This window comes from Coffea arabica, chromosome 3e (assembly GCF_036785885.1).
Source record: "Coffea arabica cultivar ET-39 chromosome 3e, Coffea Arabica ET-39 HiFi, whole genome shotgun sequence".
NCBI classification, from domain to species: domain Eukaryota; kingdom Viridiplantae; phylum Streptophyta; class Magnoliopsida; order Gentianales; family Rubiaceae; genus Coffea; species Coffea arabica.
In genome coordinates this window covers 1,728,463-1,753,725 of record NC_092315.1, presented here as the reverse complement: position 1 = coordinate 1,753,725, position 25,263 = coordinate 1,728,463, and the positions used below count along the sequence as shown (strand labels likewise).

The 25,263-nt window shown below is 36.1% G+C and overlaps 4 protein-coding genes and 1 long non-coding RNA gene across 12 annotated transcripts; 2 read left to right on the top strand and 3 right to left on the bottom strand.

The window, feature by feature from the left end:
* Positions 1–5,856: 5,856 nt before the first annotated feature.
* LOC113736722 (uncharacterized) lies at positions 5,857–8,276 on the bottom strand. Of its 4 annotated transcripts, XM_027263800.2 has the most exons (4): positions 8,087–8,276; positions 6,875–7,765; positions 6,257–6,320; positions 5,857–6,140 (listed from the first exon to the last, which is right to left on the bottom strand). In XM_027263800.2, exons 1-3 carry the CDS (start codon positions 8,121–8,123, stop codon positions 6,277–6,279), a joined length of 972 nt encoding a protein of 323 aa, XP_027119601.1. In that variant the 5' UTR covers positions 8,124–8,276; the 3' UTR covers positions 5,857–6,140; positions 6,257–6,276. The 4 variants fall into 4 exon arrangements, 2 of the variants coding, with proteins under 2 accessions (XP_027119601.1, XP_027119600.1); XR_011842371.1 differs by having other exon boundaries at positions 6,837–8,256; XR_003459824.2 differs by lacking the exon at positions 6,875–7,765 and having other exon boundaries at positions 8,087–8,245.
* Positions 8,277–10,204: 1,928 nt separating this feature from the next.
* Positions 10,205–12,967, top strand: LOC113736593 (uncharacterized). Its single transcript, XR_003459776.2, has 2 exons — positions 10,205–10,409; positions 12,583–12,967. It is a non-coding gene; the product is annotated as an uncharacterized lncRNA (long non-coding RNA).
* LOC113736591 (uncharacterized) lies at positions 10,404–11,923 on the top strand. The gene has a single exon (XM_027263643.2). It carries the CDS (start codon positions 10,613–10,615, stop codon positions 11,606–11,608), a length of 996 nt encoding a protein of 331 aa, XP_027119444.1. The 5' UTR covers positions 10,404–10,612; the 3' UTR covers positions 11,609–11,923.
* A 445-nt stretch (positions 12,968–13,412) lies between the features above and the next one.
* On the bottom strand, positions 13,413–16,232 carry LOC113736592 (uncharacterized). The gene is made up of 5 exons (XM_027263644.2): positions 15,946–16,232; positions 15,639–15,793; positions 14,242–14,300; positions 14,025–14,117; positions 13,413–13,941 (listed from the first exon to the last, which is right to left on the bottom strand). Exons 1-5 carry the CDS (start codon positions 16,065–16,067, stop codon positions 13,882–13,884), a joined length of 489 nt encoding a protein of 162 aa, XP_027119445.1. The 5' UTR covers positions 16,068–16,232; the 3' UTR covers positions 13,413–13,881.
* Positions 16,233–17,053: 821 nt separating this feature from the next.
* On the bottom strand, positions 17,054–23,846 carry LOC113738124 (sucrose nonfermenting 4-like protein). 5 transcript variants are annotated; one of them, XM_072084196.1, is made up of 14 exons: positions 23,429–23,842; positions 23,006–23,202; positions 22,679–22,763; positions 21,876–22,058; positions 21,256–21,375; positions 21,111–21,170; positions 20,422–20,511; positions 19,708–19,842; positions 18,915–19,059; positions 18,669–18,842; positions 18,126–18,189; positions 17,942–18,011; positions 17,673–17,787; positions 17,054–17,515 (listed from the first exon to the last, which is right to left on the bottom strand). In XM_072084196.1, the coding sequence occupies exons 2-14, from the start codon at positions 23,113–23,115 to the stop codon at positions 17,424–17,426; spliced, it is 1,443 nt and encodes a 480-aa protein (XP_071940297.1). In that variant the 5' UTR covers positions 23,116–23,202; positions 23,429–23,842; the 3' UTR covers positions 17,054–17,423. The 5 variants fall into 5 exon arrangements, with proteins under 5 accessions (XP_071940297.1, XP_027121112.1, XP_071940298.1 ...); XM_027265311.2 differs by having other exon boundaries at positions 17,673–17,778; positions 23,006–23,845; XM_072084197.1 differs by having other exon boundaries at positions 21,876–22,166; positions 23,006–23,844.
* Between the last annotated feature and the right edge of the window lie 1,417 nt (positions 23,847–25,263).

Below are 25,263 nucleotides of genomic sequence, written 5' to 3'. Positions count from 1 at the left end.
GATGTGAACGAGTTCGGTGCTGATCGAAATCAAGTCAAGCTCAAACGATCAAACTGTGAGTCGTGCTCGACCTCCAAAAGCTCTTTTAGTGCTCGAAAGCTCGACAAACTCGTTCAAGTAGTTACATTTTTTAATTAAATTATTGACATTATAAAATTACTCTTTTAGGTATGTTGCTTGTGAAATTTACTAATAACCACTAACCGAACTCAAAGCCGAGTGCTCGAACTCAATTAAGTTAGACAACTGTTTCGAGCCAAGTTCGAGTTCAAATAGAAACCTTCTGAGTCGAGCTCGAGCTTCGACTCCCAGGCACGTTTGAGCTCGAGCTGGACTCAAATGCACCCTTAGTATGGATTCTAGGAGAGTATTGCTTCAATGTCGTTCTCTCCAGTGATATCTTTGTTCTGCTTATAATGGCAGGAGACGAATTTACCAGTGCAATTGCTTCGTTTAGATTATGTTTTTTTAGAAGTGTTTTTTAGAAAATGCTTCACAAGATTTGATGTGTATAAATCATAAAGATCAATGAAATATTAATAAGTGATTGAAATATATGTTTGTGCAATTTCTCCACAAAAAAAAAAAAAATCCAAACAGATTCAAAGAAGTTGTTGATCTACATTCATTGTTGAGTTGAAAATTCTTAACGCTTGCGATGAGATTGTATATCGTTCACAATAGGCGACAAGAAATTTATTGTAATAGTACTCACAACTAGTATAAAGTTGTTGCATTTGTAACGCTTATGAAGTCTCTATCAAAATGTGTTGTATTAACAACTTGATACCCATCTAAGCACTGCTGATCCCTGAATCTGAGAAAAATGATTGCCTGATACAAATATTAGTTGCTGACAAGTTTGATTTTTTTTTTAAAAAAAAAAAAAAGCTGAATTACCGACTAAACTAAAATGGTGAATGCACTTTGACGGTATGACATGGAATATACAATTGCAATATTAGAAATTAGAAAAGTGATAACCTGTCAAGAAAGAAGCAATTGGTTTCTATCATGGAGGTCAACCATTTTGAAAAGATTAAATAGAAAAATAAAAATTAGTGCGTTCAGCTGGATGGTTTTCAGTTTGACTAAATTAAGTGATTATGCAATTGGATTTTTCGTAGGTGCACTGTCTTCCATGAAAGCTGTGTCCAGATCCAAGGATGTCAAATTGGTTATCCTCTCAAGTACAATCAATTGGTACAAGGAATGCTTATATATACTAGGAAAGTCACTTCTCATTGTAGATAAAAAGTTTGGTACCATTCGAAAAAGATGTTCCGTATTATATTGGAAATTATCATCTTGATCTTAGGATTGATGTCGATTTGACTCTCCAAAAAGCAAAACTTCAGAGGCCCTTTGAATTGCTATGTTTTAGAGTTTTTGTAGATTTCGAACAACATCAAATTTTTTATTTAACCAAATTTTTTTTGCTTTTTTTTGGATAGGTTAAAAAAACCTTCTCAGTTTTTGATAGAAAAAGAGTTCTGGCGTCAAAGATCAAGATATATCCTTAAAACCATAAATCGCTTATAGAATATCTACAGATTTCCAACCAACACAGCCTTGAAATTGATGTGCCTTCCAAATTTTGGAACTTTGGAACTCATAGTTTCTTCTATGATGATTACGCTTCATACTTACTTATTAATTTCCATGATGACTTCATAAATAGTAATAAATAAATAATAAAAATGGAGACGCTATCAATGGGCACAATGTTTGGAATGCCTATTAATAATTTTTAGTGACTGTGTATACAGAAAAGCAAAAGGCATGCTGCATGTGAGGTATAAACTTATGCAGCATGTCATAATAAAAATTCCTTCGACTACTTTATGAGACATTATTATTATCTATTGGGTGACTCTGCATAGGATTGAGCCTTGGATTTCAAAATCAAACATATGTTTGATTGTTAAACCGTTCCAAAGATTATGCGTAAGCAAAAATTTCTTAGTTGAATACGCGTGCAAATTAGGCATCATATTGTATTAGAAAGTTATAACAGATTTTTTTTACAAGTTTGTTTTGCCTTTTATTGGTACAACCATATGGGGTACATATTATAATGGAGAAAAAAAAAAAGGAAAGTAATCTAACGTAATATTTAAAAGAAGTCATGTAGGTTATTTTTATCTCTAAACTCTATTCTATGTTTGTTTTTTATTCTAACAAAGACAAAAACGCACACATGGACGCACACACAAGTGACATGTTGCAAGGCTCTTGCCTTGACCATGATTAGATATATCTCATTATTATTAAGTATCATAACCTTCAAAAATTTCTATGTACATCATTTGATTACTATACATTTTATCTACGCATGTCGTTTAAGGAGGGTCGGATAGTAAGGGATGAGGGATTGTAAATTGAATAGTAAGCTATGCATGTTGTTTGGTTGGATCTTACTCAAATCCGATCTAAACTCATCATAATTTTTAAATTCAAACAAAGAATTATTGGTCCAAGTAAAGTTTGAATTCATAAAATTCAAATCCAATCCTAGGCCATATGCAGATCCATAAATTAGATAATAATAATATTACGAGTAATTATAGCTAGTATTTCATTCTTTTGAATTATAAGTCTTTGCATGCAACATTCTTGAATATTAATTTTATAATCCGAAAATGGTGATTGGGGTTTATTTTATGTTATGTTTATATACTTGTTGGATATCTACGCCATGGCTACTAGCCTATGTGTGCACGAATTTAGTAGGTATGGATTTTGCATGTAATAGATTCGACTGAGACCCTATCTATTGAGACACGTGTAACTCTGACATTTTCAATAATCTGTTTCTTTTCTCGTCCGCAACGAGTATGAAATTCTTGAATTCCAGTCATGAAAGATATTCAATGGGTATGAAATTCATCTCGATTCTGTGAAAATCAAAAGAAGAAATAATGCAGTAACAAGAGGGTCTTCTGGGTATTTTCATTTTTTCCACTGTTCTCCTCTTAATTTCATATAATTCTTCATCAATAGAAATAAAAGCGTGGAAGAAGGTGCGAAATTCTGGCAACGTTCGATGCGGACACGGGAGGCGTGACAGTATTCATCCACCAATAACAAAGTGACGCGTACCCTCCAAAACCCGAGCTCACCAACGCTGTCTTATACGCAAATTAATCGTATCCCACGCGCTTATTCAAGAGTGTGAGTCACTGCTTATTTAAGATGGGATTGATTGTATACTTCTTGATAAAAAAACTGCTTTCAAATGTCAAACCTCTCGAGTCCTTGAGGTTCATGCGTTAATTAACGGTCACTTTTAACGAAGTTGGAGAGTGTTTACGGACTCTGACAAAGAGAGTGGGGTGATTAATATGTTAGTTAAACGTAATGAAACATGTAAACATCATATGAAAGTGGAGGTTAGTTTCAGTTGCAGTTCTGTTGTGCTGTGGTAGTAAATTTGCGGGAATCTAACGGCTGGATTTTGGAGTCCAAATTGGATGGCTGGGATCTAGTCTGCTGTCAGAGTTGTTGCATAGTGGAAACTGGAAAGACGAGATTGACTATTCTATTCCCTTGGGGAAAAAAAAAAGAAGAAGAAAATTGACTCTTGCATTTGGGACTTCGTGTCTTTTGACCAAAAAAAAAAAAAAAATTTTTTTGGGGCTTTTTGAGTTTTTCTCCTTCATATTTCCCTTTCCCTTGTGACTGTTTTGATTCTTGAAGGATCCAAATGTCAGAGCATAGTTTAGTTGGGAAGTACACAGGAAATAAATGCACAACTTTATGTGACAAAGAATATCGCTGAAAGGTGAATTGGCACGAGAGAATTCGATTTGTGTAGATACATGAGATCTTATAAGATCTCATTGTGGAGGAGGAGGAGGAGACAATTGTACCAAAAAGACAATTGTTTGAAAAACGTGGACATAAAAAAAAGATTAATCTCTTGTATGTCGATGCATTATCGAATTCAGATGTATGACAATTAATGATAATTTGAATCTAAAATTTATATTTTGTACACGTGACACGTGTTTAATGCTACTAATGTCAGTATATGGAACATTAACCTAAAAGGATTAAGCGAAAGAAGAATTCGGCGAATGTTTGGGAAACCGTGCTTCTGTCATTTCTTTTTCTTTAAAAATTCTTTTAACTTGCAATTTGGTTCTTGTCAAAAAAAAAAAAAAAAAGAACTGATTTTGATTTGGTTAGTTTTATTAGATTGTTTATTAAGTAATTTGTTTTGACTATAGCCCTGAAGTCATCGCGCTTTGAGCGTTGGAACTTGGAAAGTCGTTCGTTACAGTTACATTTGATTTGTTAAATTTTGAAGAATAATTCAACTGACCAACCCAATTCAATTCGAGATTGCAGTCTTGCTGGCAGCGGTCATCAGCAGCCTTAGACGTTATTTTTTGTCTACTTAATTAAATTAGGAGGGAGTGGAGACGGGGTCGAATTCAGTCTGAATGGTTCAAAAGCTTACTTGATCAAAATCGAAACTCAATTCGAATCGACCGAGTTCAATTCAGGTCATTAAAACTCAACTGACGAAAAGCCACAAGCATTGAAATACGAAAATTACATCTGATGCCCTAAAATGAAAATGTGCTGGAAGTTAGCAATTGCACCTTCTGATTAGAGGTGAATTTCAGCATTCTACATATTAATTATGAGAGATATTCTCGAGTACATATTGCAAATAAATACACAGGACCAACATTTTTTTTCACTCTCAAGATCCAAATGCATTTTGCTTTGACAAGCAGAAATTATTCTTGGGAGTTTGAAGCTTGCAGCAGCAATAAATAAGAATACGAGCAGGCGGGTAGAGAATTCTTGGGAGGTTGACTAAGACAGGCAGAGGGCCACAGGATTGGAACTTTTTTCGTTTCTAAGATTTGCTGCATCGCATATAGTCTTTTGGCTGCACTTGAGTGAAGGGTGACGAGAGTCTTATCAGGCCTGTGTCGGCTGTTTTACTTTGCTATCATACTCTTCCAATCCTAGGAGGAAATTCTCTCTCTCTCTATATATATATATATAAAGACAAAAATAATGCTTGAACCTTTAAATTATTTTGTATCTTAATTTGATCTCTGATAGCTTAATTTCAACGCATGAAACCTTAACATTTTAATCAATCGTTTACATTTACTTCTCCTTCTTCCTCTTTTTTTTTCTTAAAAAAAATTTAAGCGGGGAAAATTACTTCTCCTTCTTCCTCTTTTTTTTTTCTTAAAAAAAATTTAAGCGGGGAAAAGGACGGGAATATAAGAATGGAGGAGGAAAAATGAAGATTTGAACTCAACACCTTTAAATCTTAAAATTTGTTCGCGTTTATATTTTTACTTCAACTGACAGTGGATGCTAGAGACTAGAAGTGATAAAAAGAAAAAGATACTGAGCAAAATTGCCTCATTTTTTCAAATACACAGAACAAAACAAAAAGAAAAAAAAGGAGGAGAATTTGATTGAAAAATACAGGGAATTGGATTGAGCTTAAAAACTTTTTTATATTATTCTTTTCTCGTGTCAAGTTCCGGTGCAATATAATCCGACAATTTTACTATCCATCCTCAATTCTATAGTAATTAGGAGGAAGCAAACCAAATCGAGAAGTCAAAATGCGGAATTCCGATTGAATAGCAAAACTCAGATTCAAACACACTTACAAAATGTTGTGTGGAAGTTGGTTGAACCATGAAACATAACTTCAAAATTTAATGCTAAGGAGTAAGGACCATTTCTGTAAATTCACACACTATTATTTGGATAGGATATTATTTGGAATAATTACTGTAGCACTTTTTATGATGTGATGTATGTGAAATAAAAAGATGGTTGAAAATGTAAAAAAGTGAGTTGAAAACTGTGTTTATAATGCAAGCGAAATATTATTTGGAATAATTTTAGTATCCAAACAAACCCTTATGTTGCATGACGCTGCGGAATTGGCCCACCACACCTACAGTTGAGTTGATCATCAATAGATGTCGGGAAACCCTTCAGACAGTGTCTATTTTGCCGGAGCCAAGTCCAAAATTACAATTTGCTTTGCCTTTCTTCACTCTGTATTTCCCTTTTTTAAGTTGGTACAGAAACATTTTAACACGGCTGTGAAAGAATTGATGATCTCCTCAACTGCTTAGCAGGGAAAGCTGAAAGAAGAGAAGAGAGGACATCAGATTTATAGTGGAATCATGGACTCCCAAGGCCCTGTACAGGCTTCAAAGGATTTATCATTTATCAGTTAGAATGGTTCTACAGAAGCTACCTAAATTCTGCGCTTCAACTTCATAACTCCTCCTTGGTCCTCTGCCCTTCCAGAGTCGCCCTCTCTATACAGAACCAAAAAAAAAGATAATGAAACATAAAGAACAACATCGGACCACGCAATGGCAACACAAGTGACAGACACAACTCATCTTGGCCTTATCCCAACTAAACCAAGGACTCTGATTAGTTTTAAGAAGATTCAGTTGTTGATCAAATAACCAAGTAATACGTGATCATGATATAACATCGCTGCATGTATTACAGCACAACCAACAGAGAGCATCAGCAATTGGGAGGTATCCTCAAAACAGCGAAAATCAATTTCACTAACTTAATTACATTCTGCATCTATCGACCTTCTGGACAAATAGGCCATATAGGCATGAAAAACATCATAAGTAAATCAATTCAACACAATCTCAAGAAGCAGTCCCAGTTACCATACCAGAACACATGGTTCAAATCTTGGTACTCAACCAGAAAAATGGCTTAAAATAGTCAACTTTGTCCTGAACTGATAAAAGAAGAAATAAACCATCGACAGAAGAGGATATACTGTCAATTTTTTGGATTTTAACCTCGTTTTGTCAGCTCTCCAACATTTATCACTTTGTACCTTTACGCTTTTCCTGATACACTTTTAGGAGCTCAGCAGCTTCCTTCTCGAAGCATTCCACAAACCTCTTAAGGAAGATCTTCTCCGGATATGACAGTAAAGTTGACAGCCTAACATTCTTCTTCAACAAACCTTTACTCAAAAGAGCTTGGTGAACCAAACACCTAGGAATAATAGTTTTCTTCAAACTCAGAGTAACTATGAATGGTGCTTTCAGTATAGCAGAAGGGTCATAACCCATTTTGAGGACCAAAAAATCCATAACATCCATGATTTTACCGCTTGATATGGCCATGATGCTTGCGTGCTTCTTAAAAGCAATTAGAACCTCATTCTCAGAACAACCCCATCTCTCATACAGTGCCATCTTTTCCCTCCAAGGTTTTTTATCAATTGATGCCATTCTCCATAAACATCTTGCAAAACATCCATCCTGAGGATTAAGCCCCATTTTCTCCAACTCCTCCACAGATTCTTTCAGTACATCAGAAGGTCTCACTAATAACCTTGGCTGACTTTTCAGCAAATTTAGGATATTGGGTTCAGGAACTCCTACCTTGCGCAAAAACTCAATGTTGGCTAACATCAAACTCTGAAAACGTCTTGTGAGAATACCTGGACACCTCTTTATCGGGCATACCAAATCTTGGTAAGAGGTAAACAAATCTCGAAGGGCATTAAGTGATGGAACAATTTGGGTTTCCAAACTTCTAGTTAGTAAACTTCCTCCGGAGCTTAGCACCTTGGCGATGTCAGCAGTTGAGAACCCCACAGATTGAAAAAATTCGATCTTAGGCAAAAGGGTCTTTTGGGGACGGCAAACAAGGACACTGGGATAGCTTGAGATGATATCTGAGACTTGAGCATCAGTAAAACCGCACTTTTTAAACACTGCAAGAACCGAATTTGGTTTATCTGGGGTTTTAAAATTCACATTCTTGGCAGCTGAAATTGCTGTTTTTTCAGAAAGCCCACATAATTTTATAAGGTAATCGACAGTAAATGAATGTGGGACGTCAATTTTACCATTCAAGATGGAATTTTTACTAGCTTGTGTAGATGAGGATGATAATGGGTTGAGTTGTATAAAATGGAACTTCTGAGTAGTTGAAATTCTAATACCACTACAATATTTCTCATAAGCAAGAATTTTGCTGCTTTTGCCTACGAACTTAAACATAATGGAGTTGATGGAAGTTTCGAGTTACCTACCTTTACTTGAACCGATTCCGCAGTAGGTTGAATCCATTTCCTCCCCTAAAAGGTCCTCCCTCCTCGATAAACCCTAACTAGTTACTACACAGAAACCGTGAGTTTGAGCACAACGAATATAAGAGAATGAATTACATTTGCATCCCTCTTGTCTTTCCAAATTGTCACCATTACCCACTCAGTTTCGAAGCATCAAAAAGTACCTCTTCTAAAATCACATACTATTGTTAACTTTTTTGGTTTTGATGGCAAAAATACCCTCAGTTGTTATTAAGAAAATGTACACAGATGGATAATATGGGAAAAAGAATTGCATATACTTATTACTTGCTTGCAGTTTTGGATGAGAGAGAGGGAAAGAGAGCAAGGAAAAAGTTGGATTTCATTCATTTTTCACTTAGTATAATGCATCAATTTTGTTTTCAAAGAGAAGGGAGGAAAGAATTGCTTCTTATTTGCTCAATTTTTCAATAACTACTTAATGATAGTGAGAAATTTGTTGATGTTTGTTGCATTTCGTTTGACCTAATTAGGTTAAAATAATTGCTTAAATACAAGTAAATCCGAATCAATGTGTTTACACCACTCTCTCTTTACATTATATCGATCATTCTTGAATATGCTACATTTTTTATCCCTGAAGTGAATTAGTAGTTAGTTTGCATCAAATGTACTGGTTAGTTATTTGAAAATTATCTATAGCGTACTTTTATAACAATTTGAAGGGTATTCATAACAATTTTGGCTTTTATAATTGGTTATATTTCTTTTATGGGAGATTATAGATCTTTTTATAAGCGATTCTTAAAAAGAGGAGGTTGAGGGGTTATGACAGCACATTCAAGCTTCTGCACTTAGTAGGTTGCTCCTGATCTAATTCCCAATTGTTTCAAACTCCATATGATATAACTGGAGAGAAGGTGATAAATTAACTCATCATTCTGCAAATGGTGACTAAATGAATTCTTCATAAGCAAGGGGTAAGAATGAATTAAGCACTTAAAAGCATCCGTTCGTACTAAAACTAGAAATTTCATGCCTTGCCTTCAACAGGTAGGTAAACGAACCAGAGCTGTCGAAAGCAGTTTATTGTTTTGCAGCTCCCGACGAGAGTGGGATAACTGGCCGTTTACTAATTGCAATTAGAGATGTAATCGAGCCGAGTCGAGCTCGAGTAGTGCTATACTCGAGCTCGACTCGACTCATATATCCATAGGCTCGAGCTCGGCTCGAGCTCGATCGAGTAAAAAAAATTGATACTCGAAACTCGACTCGATGTACTCGCGAGTAGCTCGAAACTCGACTCGATAGGCTCGATAACGAAGGGTATTTTGTAAATTCCATATAACTTATACCCATAATGGTCATTTTATAATTATAATATATATATATTATTTAAATTATAAATATATTATTTAAATAACCCCGGCTCGACGAGTAGCTCGACGAGCCTCGAGCCGGGGATTTTTCGAGCCAAGTCGTTGACCAAGCTACTCGCGAGTAGCTCGCGAGTAGCTTGGCTCGCGTACACCCCTAATTGCAATCACAACTGGCGACTTTGTCCTCCCAAGTCGCTCGAGCTAGGCAAACTAGTTGAGCTCGATTTGGCTTTGGTGCTAGGCTTACAAACTTGTCAAACTTAACCAAGCGTTATACTTTTCTAAAATGATACATTCAGAAAATCATTGCATTAAGATCAAATCGAATTCACCTTTGATCAAGTTTCAACTCGAGTTCGACCAAAATTCAATTCCTTTGAATTCGAGCTCATTGAAAAATTGTACATTAAAATTTCTACCGTCAAAATTTGAGAAAATTGATTTGAGGACAATCCAAAAAATAATAAATAGTTCCATATGCTAGAAGCAACAATGAGGTTTTCTTTACACTCAATTTAATTGCCAGGAACATTAGCAAAGTGTAAAGTAAGACACAAAATAATCCTTTGCACTCTAGCCGTTAATTATCAATCACTTCCTTTCTTTCTTCTTCTTCATCTCTATCTCTCTCTCTATTTTTTTTTTTTTTTTTGGGTTGTTCTTTTGAGGCTTCGAGTCGGTCTAGTACTACATAAAGCAAAAAATGAAAACAGAAAAAAAAAAAAATAACAACAAAAGAACTTGACATCGTAGCTCCATTAAGAGAACTAATAACAATGCGCGAGTAAAAGAGATTTATCCCTCGAAGGTCAGAATAATAGTCAAAAGCAGTGGGGTTTTGGGCGTACCAGGGAAAAAAAAAAACAGCAAGGTTTCATGCCATTGAGTTCTCGAGTTCAAATGATGATTCTCTGGCCATCCCAAAGAGCAATCTAAATAAACAGGTCAGCCCTTTGATCAAATCCATCTATCTCGGCTATGTTCAACTGTGTATGCTGCAGGGCACTGCATCATGCCAGAAAGTGCTCTGCTATTTCATCTTCTTTATCCCAGAAACTGCATTTTCTTGAATTGCATCAACCCCTTTCCTCATCAACGTCATCTATTACGAATTCCTCAAATCAGCAACCCATGAGTTTCTTACTTCATGAATTCATTTGGGTTCTCTCAAGAAAGAGCACTTTCGGCTTCCAAGTATGTTAATTTCGAAATCCCGGGAAATGCTGATGCATTGCTTCTGTTTTTGAAGAATCATGCATTTACTGATGCTCAGATCTCGACTGTCGTTAGGCTAAGGCCATCTATCCTTTTATCCCGTCCTGAGAAAACTTTGTTGCCAAAGCTTGTATTTTTACAATCTATAGGAGTCTCAGGATTAGACATTCCCAGGATAATATGTAGATCACCTAATATACTTTGTAGAAGCTTGAAAAACCAAATTATCCCAGCTTTTAATCTACTCCAAGACTTACTTCATTCGAACGAAAATATTGTATTTGCTGTTAATCGATTCCCTGAGCTTTTGGTGACAAATTTGGAGAATAAAGTGGCACCTAATCTTGAGATTTTGCGAGAGGCGGGTGTTACTGAATCGGGAATTGGGTATTGTTTGAAACATATGCCTAGGCTATTAGCTAGACTTCCAGAACATTTGAAAGAAAGCGTAGAAAGAGTTAAGCAAATTGGTTTCAATCCTCAAACAACAATGTTTCTTCAGGCTGTTAAAGTGATGGCTGCAACAGCTTTGAGGAGTTGGGATCGCAAGATGGAGGTTTATAAGAGGTGTGGTTGGTCTGAGGAAGAGGTGCTGACTGCTTTTAGGGGGCAGCCACATTGTATGCTGGCTTCCGAATCTAAGATTATTAGGGTAGTGGATCTTTTGGTGCATAAAATGGGATGCCATATTTCAGAGTTAGCCAAAAACCCACTACTGATTTTGCTGAGCTTGAACAAGACAATTGCTCCAAGGTGTTCAGTTTACAATGTTCTGCGCATGAAAGGTTTGGTTAGAAAGAACCTTAGCTTGGCAAAGTGTCTGACCTGTCCAGAAAAGTTTTTCCTGGAGAGGTTTGTTCAGCGATACAAAGAGGAAGCTCCTGAGCTTTTAGAGTTATATCAGGAAAAAATGCAACTTTCAAAGTGACTGGCACTAGGGGACAACAAATGAATGAGATATATTAAGTGATTTTCATATCAGTTTATTTCTGCTTCTGAAACACCTGTAATGTCAGCTTGTTGCCTCCTTGGGCTGTTCCTGGCTTACTGCTTACAGAATCTTTTTCCTTTCTTCTTTTCTCTTTTTCTAATTTCTCACTGCTCTCTTGCACCCAGTATTCATTTGGAATCAACTGATGGTATGAAATGGTAGCTCCTGCTGGATGATTTTTCACTAATTCATGTGCTAGTTTTTCAATCTCCATATATCACTTTTGCTCCTGGGTTGATAAGTACTGCCAAATGATATGGAGCATGAATCCAATTGAAACTTTGAGAACTTTGTCCCCTTGGGATTTAGCCCCATGGCCCCTGACTTTTGTGACGCAGAGGAGATGCTTCTGCTGATAGTGAAGTGGTATTCTCAATAGGTTTCTTTAGTTGGTCATTAGTCCCAAATTTGTGCATGTAATGATCAGAAACTTGATAAAACAAGTAATCCAATCTTTCACATTCTGAAAGGATAGTTTGCTTTGAGGAAGACAAGGTAGACACTGCATATTTTGCCTAGTAATTGGTTCATCAATCCCAAATCACATGTGAGACGTATCATCAAAGATAATCAAAGGCAGGATACTGAGTCTAACATCACTTTCTTTGTTTTGACAGCATTGTGAAATGTTAGCACAACAATAACAATCGTGGAGGTTTCATTATGGCTGATACATATTATTCACTGGTCTGTGTCAGTATGTCGGTGTGTCATGTGTATACGTGCTTAAATGTATATCTGTATTGTATGCATATAATGTGCATGAAAATGTAGCAAGAACTTTGCTCTAGTTGGTAAGGCTTCATGTAGTATGTACTAGAAATGCTCTTTGCTGGCTTAGACCTGTTGGATTCTATTGGAGGGTGGATTTCCTGTTGGTCTTTGCTAGTGCTAATGTTGTTGTCCAATAGGAACTGGAGAGGACTTGCTGAAACCAGTCGAATGGCAGAGCATATACAATTTGCACTGCTCAATCTGCTTGATTCATTGCCCATACCGTTTCGCAGAATATTCACATATCATCTTTGTTGCTGCATGTGGCATTTTTTTGGTTGCATTCGAGAAGAGACAGTAACAGGGCATTTGATTCTTCAACTTATGCCCGTAACTTCTGTCCTTGTCTACATGATACTTCATGCTTGACGAGAATGGGGTGCGCATGGACCAATTTGGACTATTTCTTCCCTCCTTGGCATGGTTGGTTTGAAAGTTGATGTGCCATCAACAGAAATTCACGTGTAAGAAATGCTGTTGATGTTGCAATATATTACTCGAGTGAACGGAAATTAGATAAAAGGTTTATTCCACATCTGTCCTTGTCGGTATATGCTGAAACATAAGGTTGAAGAGGTTTACTTGTTATGGCTGTTCAGTAGGAATTCTTGACCATTTGTGTCGTCTATGGGCTAGCTAAAGCTGTGTTGCCCATAATCCAACAATTTCTTATTCATTCAATTCCCTCCATAAAACCTCCTCCGGTTTAGTTGATGATCCCACACCAACTCCAGATAGACAGAAGAATGTTGGTGGAGGAAGCTCTCGTGCAATTGAGCTCATACAAGGAAAGTTTAGAACGTTCGGATTCACCACCATGTTGGGAATAAAGCTCCAGTTAAGCTTCAAATATATTCGTCATCTATCACCCTCTGCTGCTTGACAAAAGAAGTTAAACAAAGATGACTTCAAAATTGAATTTGCCAGTTATTCATCAGTGTCTATATACTTAAAATGAGCGAGCTACTTGATCTTTCAAATTAGAGTGTCGATTCGATTGTATCTGAAACCCCAAAAGCACAATTGTAAGTATTTACTCCAGTCACCAACAGGTTAGTACAAACTGAACCGAATGTAATACTACCTGTAATACTAAACACAAAATGAAAAAGAATGGATCCCACGGGGAAAAAATAAAACTTAGCAGAACAACAGACAAGTTACAAGTTGTTGAAATGTGATTTTCCTGACAATGACAATTTGTAGGAGAAAAGATTTCTCTTCTGCAGCCCGTCGTGGTTAAAAACCCAGTTAACAAGGCCACTGAAACTACACAACATCTGCCTGGTGGCCGACTTCCTCAGCCACCCGATCTATGCATGACTTTTAAAGGGGAAACATAAGCATCCTCACTTTGCGACGGTACTTCGGCTCGAGTCTTGATTGTTCCCCTCTAATAGACTCCAGGAATCACCAAACACTGAATTCACTCAAGGTCATTGTTTCATCTTTTTTTTAGGTCTTTTCTTCTTTCCATCCGTAGAGTCCTTTAAGTTCTGTATGAATAACAATAGTCAAAGTTAAAATGAACTAACAAATGATAGGGAAACTTGAATATTTAAGCACCCAGAGGCACCACCTTCATTTTTTTCTGTTGCTTTCTATCTGACTTCTTTCTCTTCTTCTTACGCTTCTTTGACACAGAGATCTTAACCTCCTCTTCAGCTGACTCCTGCCCATGTGTACAAGAAGTTAGGAAGCTGATTATAGCATAGTGACCAAAGTAAAAGTAAAATTCAACTTTCCTGGTATGTTCTTTATGGGAAATTGCTTGTATGAATGCAACTGTGGATTACCTCAGAATCACCAAAAGAATCCACATGATGAATTGTTCTTCCAGAACTCGAGGTCCCACCTGCAATGTTCATCCACAAACAAAAAAGGAAAAATTAGACCCAACCAAATACTTTAGGCAATTAAAGAACCCATTTTCATCTTATTTTTGACATGACAAAGTTTCACTAGATTATGAGCATAAAATATGTCAAGAATATACAAGAAAACTATCCTTACAAGGTTTTATGCATCAAAAAATGGTTCTTATATAGTCACAAAATTATTACTCCTGCTGCTTTTCCCTTTAAATACAATATACAGAATATGCAGCTGAACATCCAAGAAAGAATCCAAAGTAGCCAACCAGTGATGGAAACCAAGGCCCAAGAATGAACTTACAACAATGCATTTTCTAAGCATGAATAAAATCTAAAGTAATTTTGTCTTTCAAGAAATTTTGCTATCTTTTGTTCTTTTGATGATTGAAGAAAATTCCATTTGATTAGGATGTGAAAGGATAAATGCTACGTAACAACCAGTCTCAAGTATCTTCCCAACTTCCGTAAAGAAGAATACAAACCAATTTTGAAACAAGAAATAGTACTGATTCAGGTTTGACGCAAAACTTATGCTTTATGAGTTACATTCCAGCTGCAGCAACCCAAGATAACCAAATGACTCTAAAGTTAGCAGGATATTGATATGTGATGAAGAAACACAGCCAAAGATCCAAGTAGTCAGTGTTAAATATTGGACAAGTAATCATCAAGCTTACTCATTCTAAAGATCTATTTTGCTCAGATGTAAGGATTACTTTCATGAGATGTGCAGAGCATGGAGTCTTTACAGTTTATTCTAATAAGAGAGCCAAAAAGTCCTATTCTTTGTCAGAGCCTGTATCTCACTCATGGTTAAGATTAAAAAACATTCCTTAATCTGGATAAGCAAGAGAACCCAACCTTGTAAATCAACATATCTCCCAAGATGATAAAAAAATTTGCTTATCTCATAAAAAGATCGAGAATAACACATCCAGATCCAATTACAATCAGAAAAACTTGACTAATTCAAACAGAAAAATGTCAGCCAAAAGTTCGAATCTCATCCATATTTTAAAAACCAAATAAATGAATATACAGCAGATTTCAGTTCCACTTCTCGGACCATTAAAACTTATCAACCAGCAATTTGCTTTCAATAACTGAGAACTTACTAGACATACTACATATTTCCACTTGCTTGATATAATTCTCAATGCCCAAGATCCTAAAAACTAGCATCATTACACCTAACAAGCAAAATATGCCGGAAAAACTCCAGAAGATTGATAAACATGTAGTCAAAAGGCCCAAAACAGTTAATATAGATGAAGAATAAAACAGTTAATATACATGAAGAATAGACTAGAAAAGATTACTTGGATTAACGGCATCTTTGGCATTTTTAACAGCCAATTCAACAAGTTTGGGATCAACAGAGGCCAATCCATTTGGCTCCTGCAATTTTCTCTTCAAGAATTTAGCTAATGCTGCTGCTTTATTAGTTTTCAATGGCCCGCCCGGATGAGCTTGCCTAAAACACGAACACACACACACACAAAATTCATCAGTTATCACTAATAAATTGCATTTTTTCCTCACAACCCAGATTAAAAAATCGCATTTTTTTGGTACATAATTAATAAAATATACAGAATTTGGTCACCATAGGGTGGGGTGGGCTACCTGGGTTGATGGCGGGGTTGAGGAGCAGATGGAAGCGGTGCAAATTTACTCCCTCTTAGTGCCCTTTTCTCCTCTTCTGTTAGTCCTTCCAAATCTCTATCTTTATGCGTATATCTATCCATGTATGTATTGTTACGTATGGCTGCGTTCGGCGGCGGACGGCGGGGGAGGGTGGTGTTGGGAACTTTGAACTTCACTTATTATATTTGTTGATATTGGAATAACAAACAGCGTCTTACTACTATTCAAATTCAATTGGCCGTGCAAAGGCAACGTCCTAAACCTAGAATTATTAGAACATTTTAAAGAAATATATATAGTGTCCTAATTCTTGTATTTTGGTGGAAAACTAGTCCAAAAAAAGAAAAAGTTGAAAGCTCGGTTGCCAAATTTACTGCTTCTTGCCAATATTCAAAGTAAAAATAAAATTTCTAAGTTTGAACCAATTGTGATTCTTGTATTAATATTATAGTTGTGGGCTATATAAACAATTGTTATTTCTTGTATTAGCCTCATAATTTTGAGGGGAAATATATATACATGTATATCATAGTTGTGGATTATATAAATAGTTGCTTTTTCTTGTATTAGCCTCACAATTTTGATGGGATATATATATATATATATATATATATATGTATTTACGTACATATGTATGTAAGGCCGAAAAGAAAAGGTAAAACCTTTGTCTGCATCATCCTAGGTTCTTTTGGTTTGGAATTTTCGGTTTCTTATCAAGTGCAATCAAAATCAGTTTGAAACCTTTGTCTGCATCATCCAAGGCTCTTTTGGTTTGGAATTTTCGGTTTCTTATTCAATGCAATCAAAATCAGTTTGACTTTAGGGTGAATCAAGTGTCGACTAAAGTAAGAGACTTGATGTGTACAGAGTGTCTCCCTCCGACCATGAGAACAATAAAAAGTGCCACCAATCAGTTTTCTATCCTCTCTTCTGGCTTTGTCCTCAGCATTTTATCATAACATAAAAACTCGTCAACTTGAAAATGAAAATGATAGTACAAATTAACAAACCAGCAGAAAGTTCAATCATAAGAAGACATTATTGTGCCTATAAAAACCAGAGCACAAGATCAAGATGGATGCTAAAATGACATTAATGATCATAACACTTTATTTCCCAACTTTCCTGTCACCTGCAGCAGAAAACTGCAGGTCCATGCTTTCAACAAAACTCTAGCATCCTAGCCGCATAACTTAGGGGACAATACTTTGTAAAGGGGAGCTAGCAGTTTATGGAACAACCCAACTGCGACAATATGGAGCCACATTTTTGAGCCTACTACCCTAAAACCCAGGCCATGAAATGTCAGGCCATTCCAATTGTATGTATGAAAGAATTGAAATAAAATCACCATAGAGAAGATTTCTCCTTGCTGGTGCAGAAATGGTGTCAGCAAAAACAGACTAAAAGCCACCGGATTGTAAAAGCCGTCGCCCAATCTGATGCCTTTTTGTCTACTACCCAAGCAGGAACCTGAAAATATCACTTAATGTTACAATACCTTCCACCCGCTTGCTTCCAGCTTCCACTATGACAAGCCGTCTCACCCCTGCAATCATAACTTCCAAGTTTCATGCATCTCGTGATAGGGTGATGACCTTACCATTAAAATAAACAAAACCTAAACCTCCACAAACAAAGAAAACACTGCCAATCCTTGGAACTTTAGCACAAAAAATCTGATAGATTTTGGCACAATAAATAACCTGGTTTGGACAATCTCTCCATGATCTTGTGTAGCGGATCAGTTGGCAAACACATGTGACATCTTTGCTGGCTGATCCCATGTGGGGAATACGGTTCTTCACCTAGCTGCAAGGCCTAAGATGCATTCCAGCATAAGGAGAAAAGCAAAAGAGATGAACAATGAAGCTAAGACAGTGCATCAGAAAATTTAACGTCATGTATACACTCGAACTTGTAGCCAAAGCCTTAGGCTTTGCAAGGACACTCCCAACTAAGGCGATATGCTTACCCGATGAACAGTCGTCTCCTCAAGATTAATATTTGTATAAGATTTGTCCTTGGCCAATGCAGTAATATCGCTGTCAAAGACACAATCAACATTTGCCTTCAACTGTTGGGAAAGTAGAGTCCAATTCGACATAATATAAGTCTGTTGTTAAAATTATGCAATAATATATACAATAAATCCTTACCTTCGAGAATACACATCCAGTAAGGAGTCATTGTCATCAACAATAGGAATTGAACTAACTTGAGCTGCAAAGGAAACAGACAACATGCTTGAGTACAAAAGTACAGAGGTATTTCAGGCCTGAATTAGATAATTCTTTCTCCAAATCACATTTGTTTACATCTATCTGCAAAATCTCAAGTTGAGTTTACTTTTCTGAGAAACTACCATGACTTTCCACCCAGAATCATGGTGCAAAAGGAACTTTTGCAAGTTTAAAACTCACCAGTTCTACAAGTGATGAGACATCACATGTTAAGTCCAAAATGCTTTGCAAGCACTTGATTTTAGTTACCTTCTGCAAGGAGTTATAGATTTCTACACTTAACACTCGTGAATATTTCTCTTTCATCCTGCTTAATCTACCAATATCCTCATGGTACAAAGAAGATCAGAAGCAAACATTCTCCAAAAAGGGCAAACAACTAAAGCCAAAAAAAAGGAGATCTAGCAGCTTGAACAGCACAACAATTCAACAGCTATCCCTTAGGAGTAGGAAAAATACCTTGCACTAACAAATTAAGTGCTGCACTAAGGGAAGTGCTTGGTCTCAACATTGCAAACGGCTGCCGGTTTGACTCTCCAATTTTTGGAACCCAAGTTCCCAATCCGATTGCACAAACTGGGAGCTGGAGTACAGGCAATAAGCCTAAAGAATGTCTGAAATATCTGCAAATGCCTGAATTTGGCAGAAGCATCAGTACAAGGAAGAAAACAAATTACAAGTCTACAGAACTGATTAACACGGTACTTTGAAGTATATCAGAAAGTGAAGCAAGATGCAATAGCTGTGGGTAAGATCCCTCCTCAGTGCTGGAATGAATTATAGGAACTGTAGCCACCCCATTTTGTAGAATCTTCAAGGCAACATCTTTCAAATTGTCATCTGGCCCAGCCTGCAAAAACAAAATGCAATAAGCAGAAAATACATGCTTAAGCACAGGATGGACCAATATTTAGGAACCAAAAAATAGGAACAGCTTCAGGAAAAACAATATTTTATGTCAACCAATTTACTGCATAAAACCACAGCATCAATAGTCGCAGGAAATAGATGAACGGAACTTGCAGAGTGAAATAACAAGACAATAACAACTACCCCCTTAAATTTCGTCATAGTCACATAGACATCCCCATTAGCCTTATTAAAAGGAAGCTTATCTTACCATTTTGCCCTAACATTGATAACAACACTCTTCCCTCTATATGGTATCTATGAAAATAAATGTGATCATGAATAATTGTAAATTAACATATCATGAAACAAGAGGAGACTTGATCAACTATTAAAACCTCTGGAAGGGCAATGCCCACAAATATTCATTCCAGACAAAAGGGAACCAGAGGAGCACACTGAATAATTTGTTCAGAATTAACAAGGTAAAACAAAAAATAAAGAAAAAGTGAAGACACTAAATACAACTTATGCCTAAACTTGGTGTGTGTCTATCATTAGAATCTAAGGACCCAAACTATCAACATTATTATAAAAGGCAACAGAGTTTCTCACAACTAGTTTGCAATTAAAATAAATCAGTACTTACATGGACAAGTTGCCTGGGACCTGTTCTTCCACCATCATTGATTTGTCTATTCATAAATGACTTAGCTTCCTTCCAAGCAGATATACTGTGTAAGTCAAGCTCTTCCTCTGTCAGATTGGACCCATGATTTCTGAGCTGCAAAGTTGAGACCATAATTGCAAATATCCCAGTTTCTAAGAGCTAGTGAAATCAGATTTGGTCAATGGACAAATTACTTCAGAAAGTTATCATAGAAGAATACAAAATACTCCGTCAGAACATACAAAGTCATTCCACCTCCCAACTATTTGAGCTGGGGATAGTCACAAGTTCAAGTTAAAAAAAAGGCCTATTATCACAAGACTGTTATATCAAATGCGGATATCAGGTTATGCAAGTTCCTTAGTTGCTTTGATCAACCAAACTGAAGGAATTAAACAGAGACCAGTTAAAAATTTAATGGAAACATTCATTCAATAGAGATTAACAGAAGATCAGTTTTAGAACGGAAACATACCCAACTTCAAGAGAACCTCAGGACTCTTGTACTATATCAATTTTCTTGCCTATTTGTTTTTTTTTTGGGTTTTTTTTTTGTTGGGGGGGGGGGGGGGGGATTTGCAAATAAGCTTACTGATGAACACTGCCCATGTAATCTAACCTGAATTTATATAAAGTACAACCATCACAAGCAAATAGAAATTCTGTCTTAAGATTAAAGATCACAGCAGGTACCTCCTTCATAATCAAGATGAAATCCAGTGCACTCAGAACTCCAACAAACTGCCCCTTGCAGAAATCCCACAGAGGAGCCATAGGAATTCCCTGTAATTAGCATGGCTTAGAAAAGGGATATAGCAATATCAGAAAGACTCAAATACACAACTGGAAGATGAACAAATGGAAAACAAGATAGAATATCTTCCAAGAATAAAGGGACCATTAACAAATAGGTTATCTGATCCCTGCATCACTAATCAGATCTTGGTCTTGGATAGTTGGATGCATTTAACAAGGTATCACGAACTTACTGCATTATCTCAAATATTATTAACCAAGTGCATTGCTTATTGAATACATGGTATTGATTTGTACAAAGGAGAAGCAAACTAAGGGATCTTCTTTTGTTGATCAGACAATAGAAAACATAAGATGCATATCTGCAAAACCTGAACAAATATCATCCAAAAAAAAGAACAAAAATCACATTTGCTCAACATCCCGATCAGTACAATGGTCAACTACTCAATGGTCACAAGAGCCCCAGAAGTGAATATACGTGCAATAGAAAAATGTCACTAGTGTATTTTCACATTTAGGTGGCTTACAACAACCAAGAGCCAAACTTAACCCAACTTGTATTACAAATTTGAAGTCCTCTCAAGAACAGGAAACCAGTTAAGTCTGCAAGAAATTGACCATACCTGCTCGTGAAGAATGTGAAAAGCCTGCTTCACAGGTAAGTCAACATCTAAAGCAATAACCTGGGCACCAGATTTGATTTAAATGAGGAGAGAGATATGCAGCAATATATTCCTAGTGACTATTGCTAGGTCAACTAACTCATACCTTTCCTGACCGAGGAAGCAACTCATAAGCTGTATGTGTAGACAAGAATACAGAAATGCGGTGGCGAGAGATCTCTAAGTCTGCTTCTGATAACCCAATATCTGAAACTTTGACCTGAAACTTAATAACCAGATGTAAAGCACCAGCAAACATTAACACTCTAACACATAGGCACGAAAAGGAGATCATATAGGACAAGAAGAAAATCATCAATAGACTATATAAAGTCATTATAAAATTCAGAAATCAAATTATCTATTCAACAATCAGGAGTTCCATCAATGCATTTGTAGAGACCACCAAAACTTTTGATACAACCTTTTATGCTGTTGTGATGCAAGGCAAGAAACAAGAAAGGAACAGAATAGCAACACAAAATTACTCTATTGGATGCTTGTCTACAAGGCTCCCAACTCACAGATGGAAATCCAACTTCTTATGGCTAGTTGATGCACATTATTTTGTCTACTCAAAGCCAAATTGCATTCAAATAATTAGAGAGATGAAATTAGGTTGAGAATCTCAAATCATCCAGCTATTTATGAAAAAATCACAGAAGTAAAAACTGTAATATCACCAAAAGTATTTATAATGTGTGATGCAGTAAAATACTCTCATACCAGACGCTGAAAGGCCTCATTATCAACATCCATATTAGAACCAGCAGGAAATTGAGGATTAAGCATTGGCGGCAGGTAGTCAGATTCCCTTGCTAAAAGGACAGTGTTGACAGTCCCATAGTTACTGGAGACATGTGGCTGGTGCTCATCATGCCGCCATTCACCATCAACGACAAACTTGTACTGCATTTACAGATACAAGATATAAGTGTTAATTCACAGATCTGCCAGATTTTGTGCATACTCTTGTATGCCTTTGTTGCTATGACTAGGTTACAATCCAAAGTGAACCTGGTCACAGAAGAGACCAACAGATTAGAATTCAAGATTCATCCAAGAAACAGCAATATCTGATGGAACTTTTAAATGGACCAAAAAATTTCAAGAAAATCTATTTTGTATTAAACTGTATAAACTATGTAAAAAGGAGCAAAACTTTCATGCTCACGCAAAAAGTTTTCTCTCAAACATAGCACAAACTTAGATCTCATTATATTTACTGCTGCCACCAAAACCAAACACTCTAAAGACCTAATGTAGCATATAACAAAAGATCAAATGATAACATGGTAACTATCTCCTCTTTTTCTCTTTCTTATCCCTTCTTTTTAAAAGGAACCTTGCATCTCCTAGTATTATAATAATGCAGACGATGAAACCAGAAAACGAATGGTATGACTCAATTTCACAAGTGAAGTTATCATTTTAAGCATCCCATTTTGCCCCAGATAAGTTACACAATAACTATACAGATTCATAAAAGGCAATAACTTTTCACCAAAAGCACAACGCATGTAACAGACCTGGTGGAAGCCCGGAGGTAAGTTGCAAACTGTCTGAAAGACCGTTGGGCATCCCTCCACTGGAGTCATCGGATGTTGTTCCCACCTTAACAAAATGACCAGTTGCCACCATTATTAGTGCTACAACTAACTAGAATCAATATAACAATATTACACGCTAATGTCAAGTGCTGAATAGGGATATAATGAAACTAACCAGTTGCCACTATAATAGAACTAACCAGAATTGGAAAAAAAAAAAAAGACAAAACAAAACAAAACAAAGAGGACTGAACCATCAATGTAAACATGATAAAATTCTAAAAGGTGGACATTTTGAAGTCTCACCCAGTAAATGAACCACAGATATACACACTTCTCCCACCATAAGGCCACACAAACCTCGTGGGCATGCCAGGTTCCCGCGAGTAATCCATACCAGAAGAATGGTACATCATCCACTTCCTCCGATTGTTTGAATAATTTTCCCCACGTAAAGAGCAGAAACTTTCACCAAAAAGACAACCCTCTCAAATATTAAGCACCTAAATCACAACCCACTTCACCATTAGCCCAATTCCATTCCCCTACCGGCTTATACACTTGAAAACTGAATTCACATATTGACATTAATGAAAAATCATTGCTTAAAAAAAAAAACCCCACAATTCAGCCACAACTCAAATTACCAAAAAGACTAAATTTTGCAAAGCAAAAAACTAATACTAACAAAAATTAAAACTTGGATCTCCACAGAATTCCAAACCCGACCAAAAAAGATTGAAACTTTGAAGAGGAAAAACAATATATGGTGTAAGGAGGAGTGGTTCTTTAAATGAGAGAGGGAAGGATGAGGAAATGGAAAGTTTTAGTTGAGTACTAAATTAACCCTAGAAATTTAGGGGATTTGAAAGATGATTATTTTTGGAAAGGAAAGAGGAAGTTGTACCATAGGATACAACCAATGGAGTTTCTGTAAATAAAACCCATTTTTGAGTACTTTGCTGTAAAGTCACGTAGTATTGCGATTCTACTGCTTAATATGAGATCAACAATGAGTAAGCAAAAGTGTCCAAATTTGGTAAGTAGGAAAATCTCAGCAATAAAAATAGGGACAGAATTTGGTCCTCTTGTATCTTAAGAGCTTCAAGTCAGACTAAGCATTGGTTTTAGCCGGAAACTTGTTGTTTTAATTGAGGAAAGTGTTTAAACTACACGTCAGAGGAATAATCAAACTATATATATAGTTTCTGTTAATTGCTTTTGTTGTTGTGAGAAAAAACAAATTGGATGGTGCTGATAAAGTATTTTTCCTTGTTACACTCTTTTTTCTGCAATATTCTGCAATAGATTGTAATATTTCGGCTCTTTTTTTTCTATTAAAAAAAATATAATATAGCACTTTTTTAAGATGTGATATACGTGAAAACGAAAAGATGCTTAGAAACAGTGTTAACAAAAAAATTCTTATAGAAACCTAAAAAACTTTTTTACAAAAAAAAAATTAAGGCCGTACTTTTGCAATTACAGTAGAAATTAGTGGTTGCCTTATAAGTACAAGTATTTTTAGGTATCAATACTTGCCTAACAATTAGTGTAGGAATCTACTATAAGATAGCTTACAGTCAATAAATGATCATGCTAGTTTGATTATGAAAAAATAGTGTATTGATTTATGGAAAATTATGTACTAAACAACTTAACGACAAAAAAATAAATAAAAGGACAGTCCACTTTCTTGATTCTAGGAATTTCATATTTGTATTTATCGCCTGCCTATAAATATCGTGATTTTCAACGTTTTTTCATAAATGGTAAATGGACTCTTCTTAATTTATGGCGTCCTTGTCACATCATAATTTATTTGCTCAGGGTTAATTTCTTTGGTTTTTTGGAATATATTTTTGTAGTTAATAGAATATATTCATATTTGTTTTTCTTTTTGCTGCTCGAAGAGATAGAGAGAGAGGGAAAATGTTTGGTTTTTTTTTTATAAAAGAAAAAAATCAAATATGGGAATTTAGTTTTGTTCTCTTCAAATAGATAAACAAAATCCAAATGCAACATTTAGCAGAAAATTTTAAAACAATTGTCTTGAGAGTTCTGGCGAAGGACGAGAGAGACTTCTTTGCTTTCTGCCTAGTCTTGTGAGCTCCAAACAAGTTAACTACTTGGGCTTTATTTGGGATGTATTGAGCTTTTGATGGAGCTTTGGTGTGGGATATTTGAGCTGAATGTGGATTTCAATTATGGGCCTAACAGTACATGGTCGTGTTCCAGTTTCAAAATGAATCCAACCCTAACCCTGGTGGAGTAAAAAAAAAAAATCAGCATCAGATCAGTATTGTTATTTTTCTAGGAGAGACTCTGAAGATGCCTGCCATTCCCATTCTTATTGGATTTTAGCTATCATATGCATGATACACTACTATACGCTCACCAGTCAAAACCAACATATTCTCCCTCCACGAACCAGACAGAACCATATATTCCACAAGAAATCATGTATAAAGAGATTAAAGTTCAATAAAATTTTTACAATCCCCCCCCTAATATTTGCTCAATCTTGTTAAATAGTTATGAACATGGTTTTGATGTAGTATAAT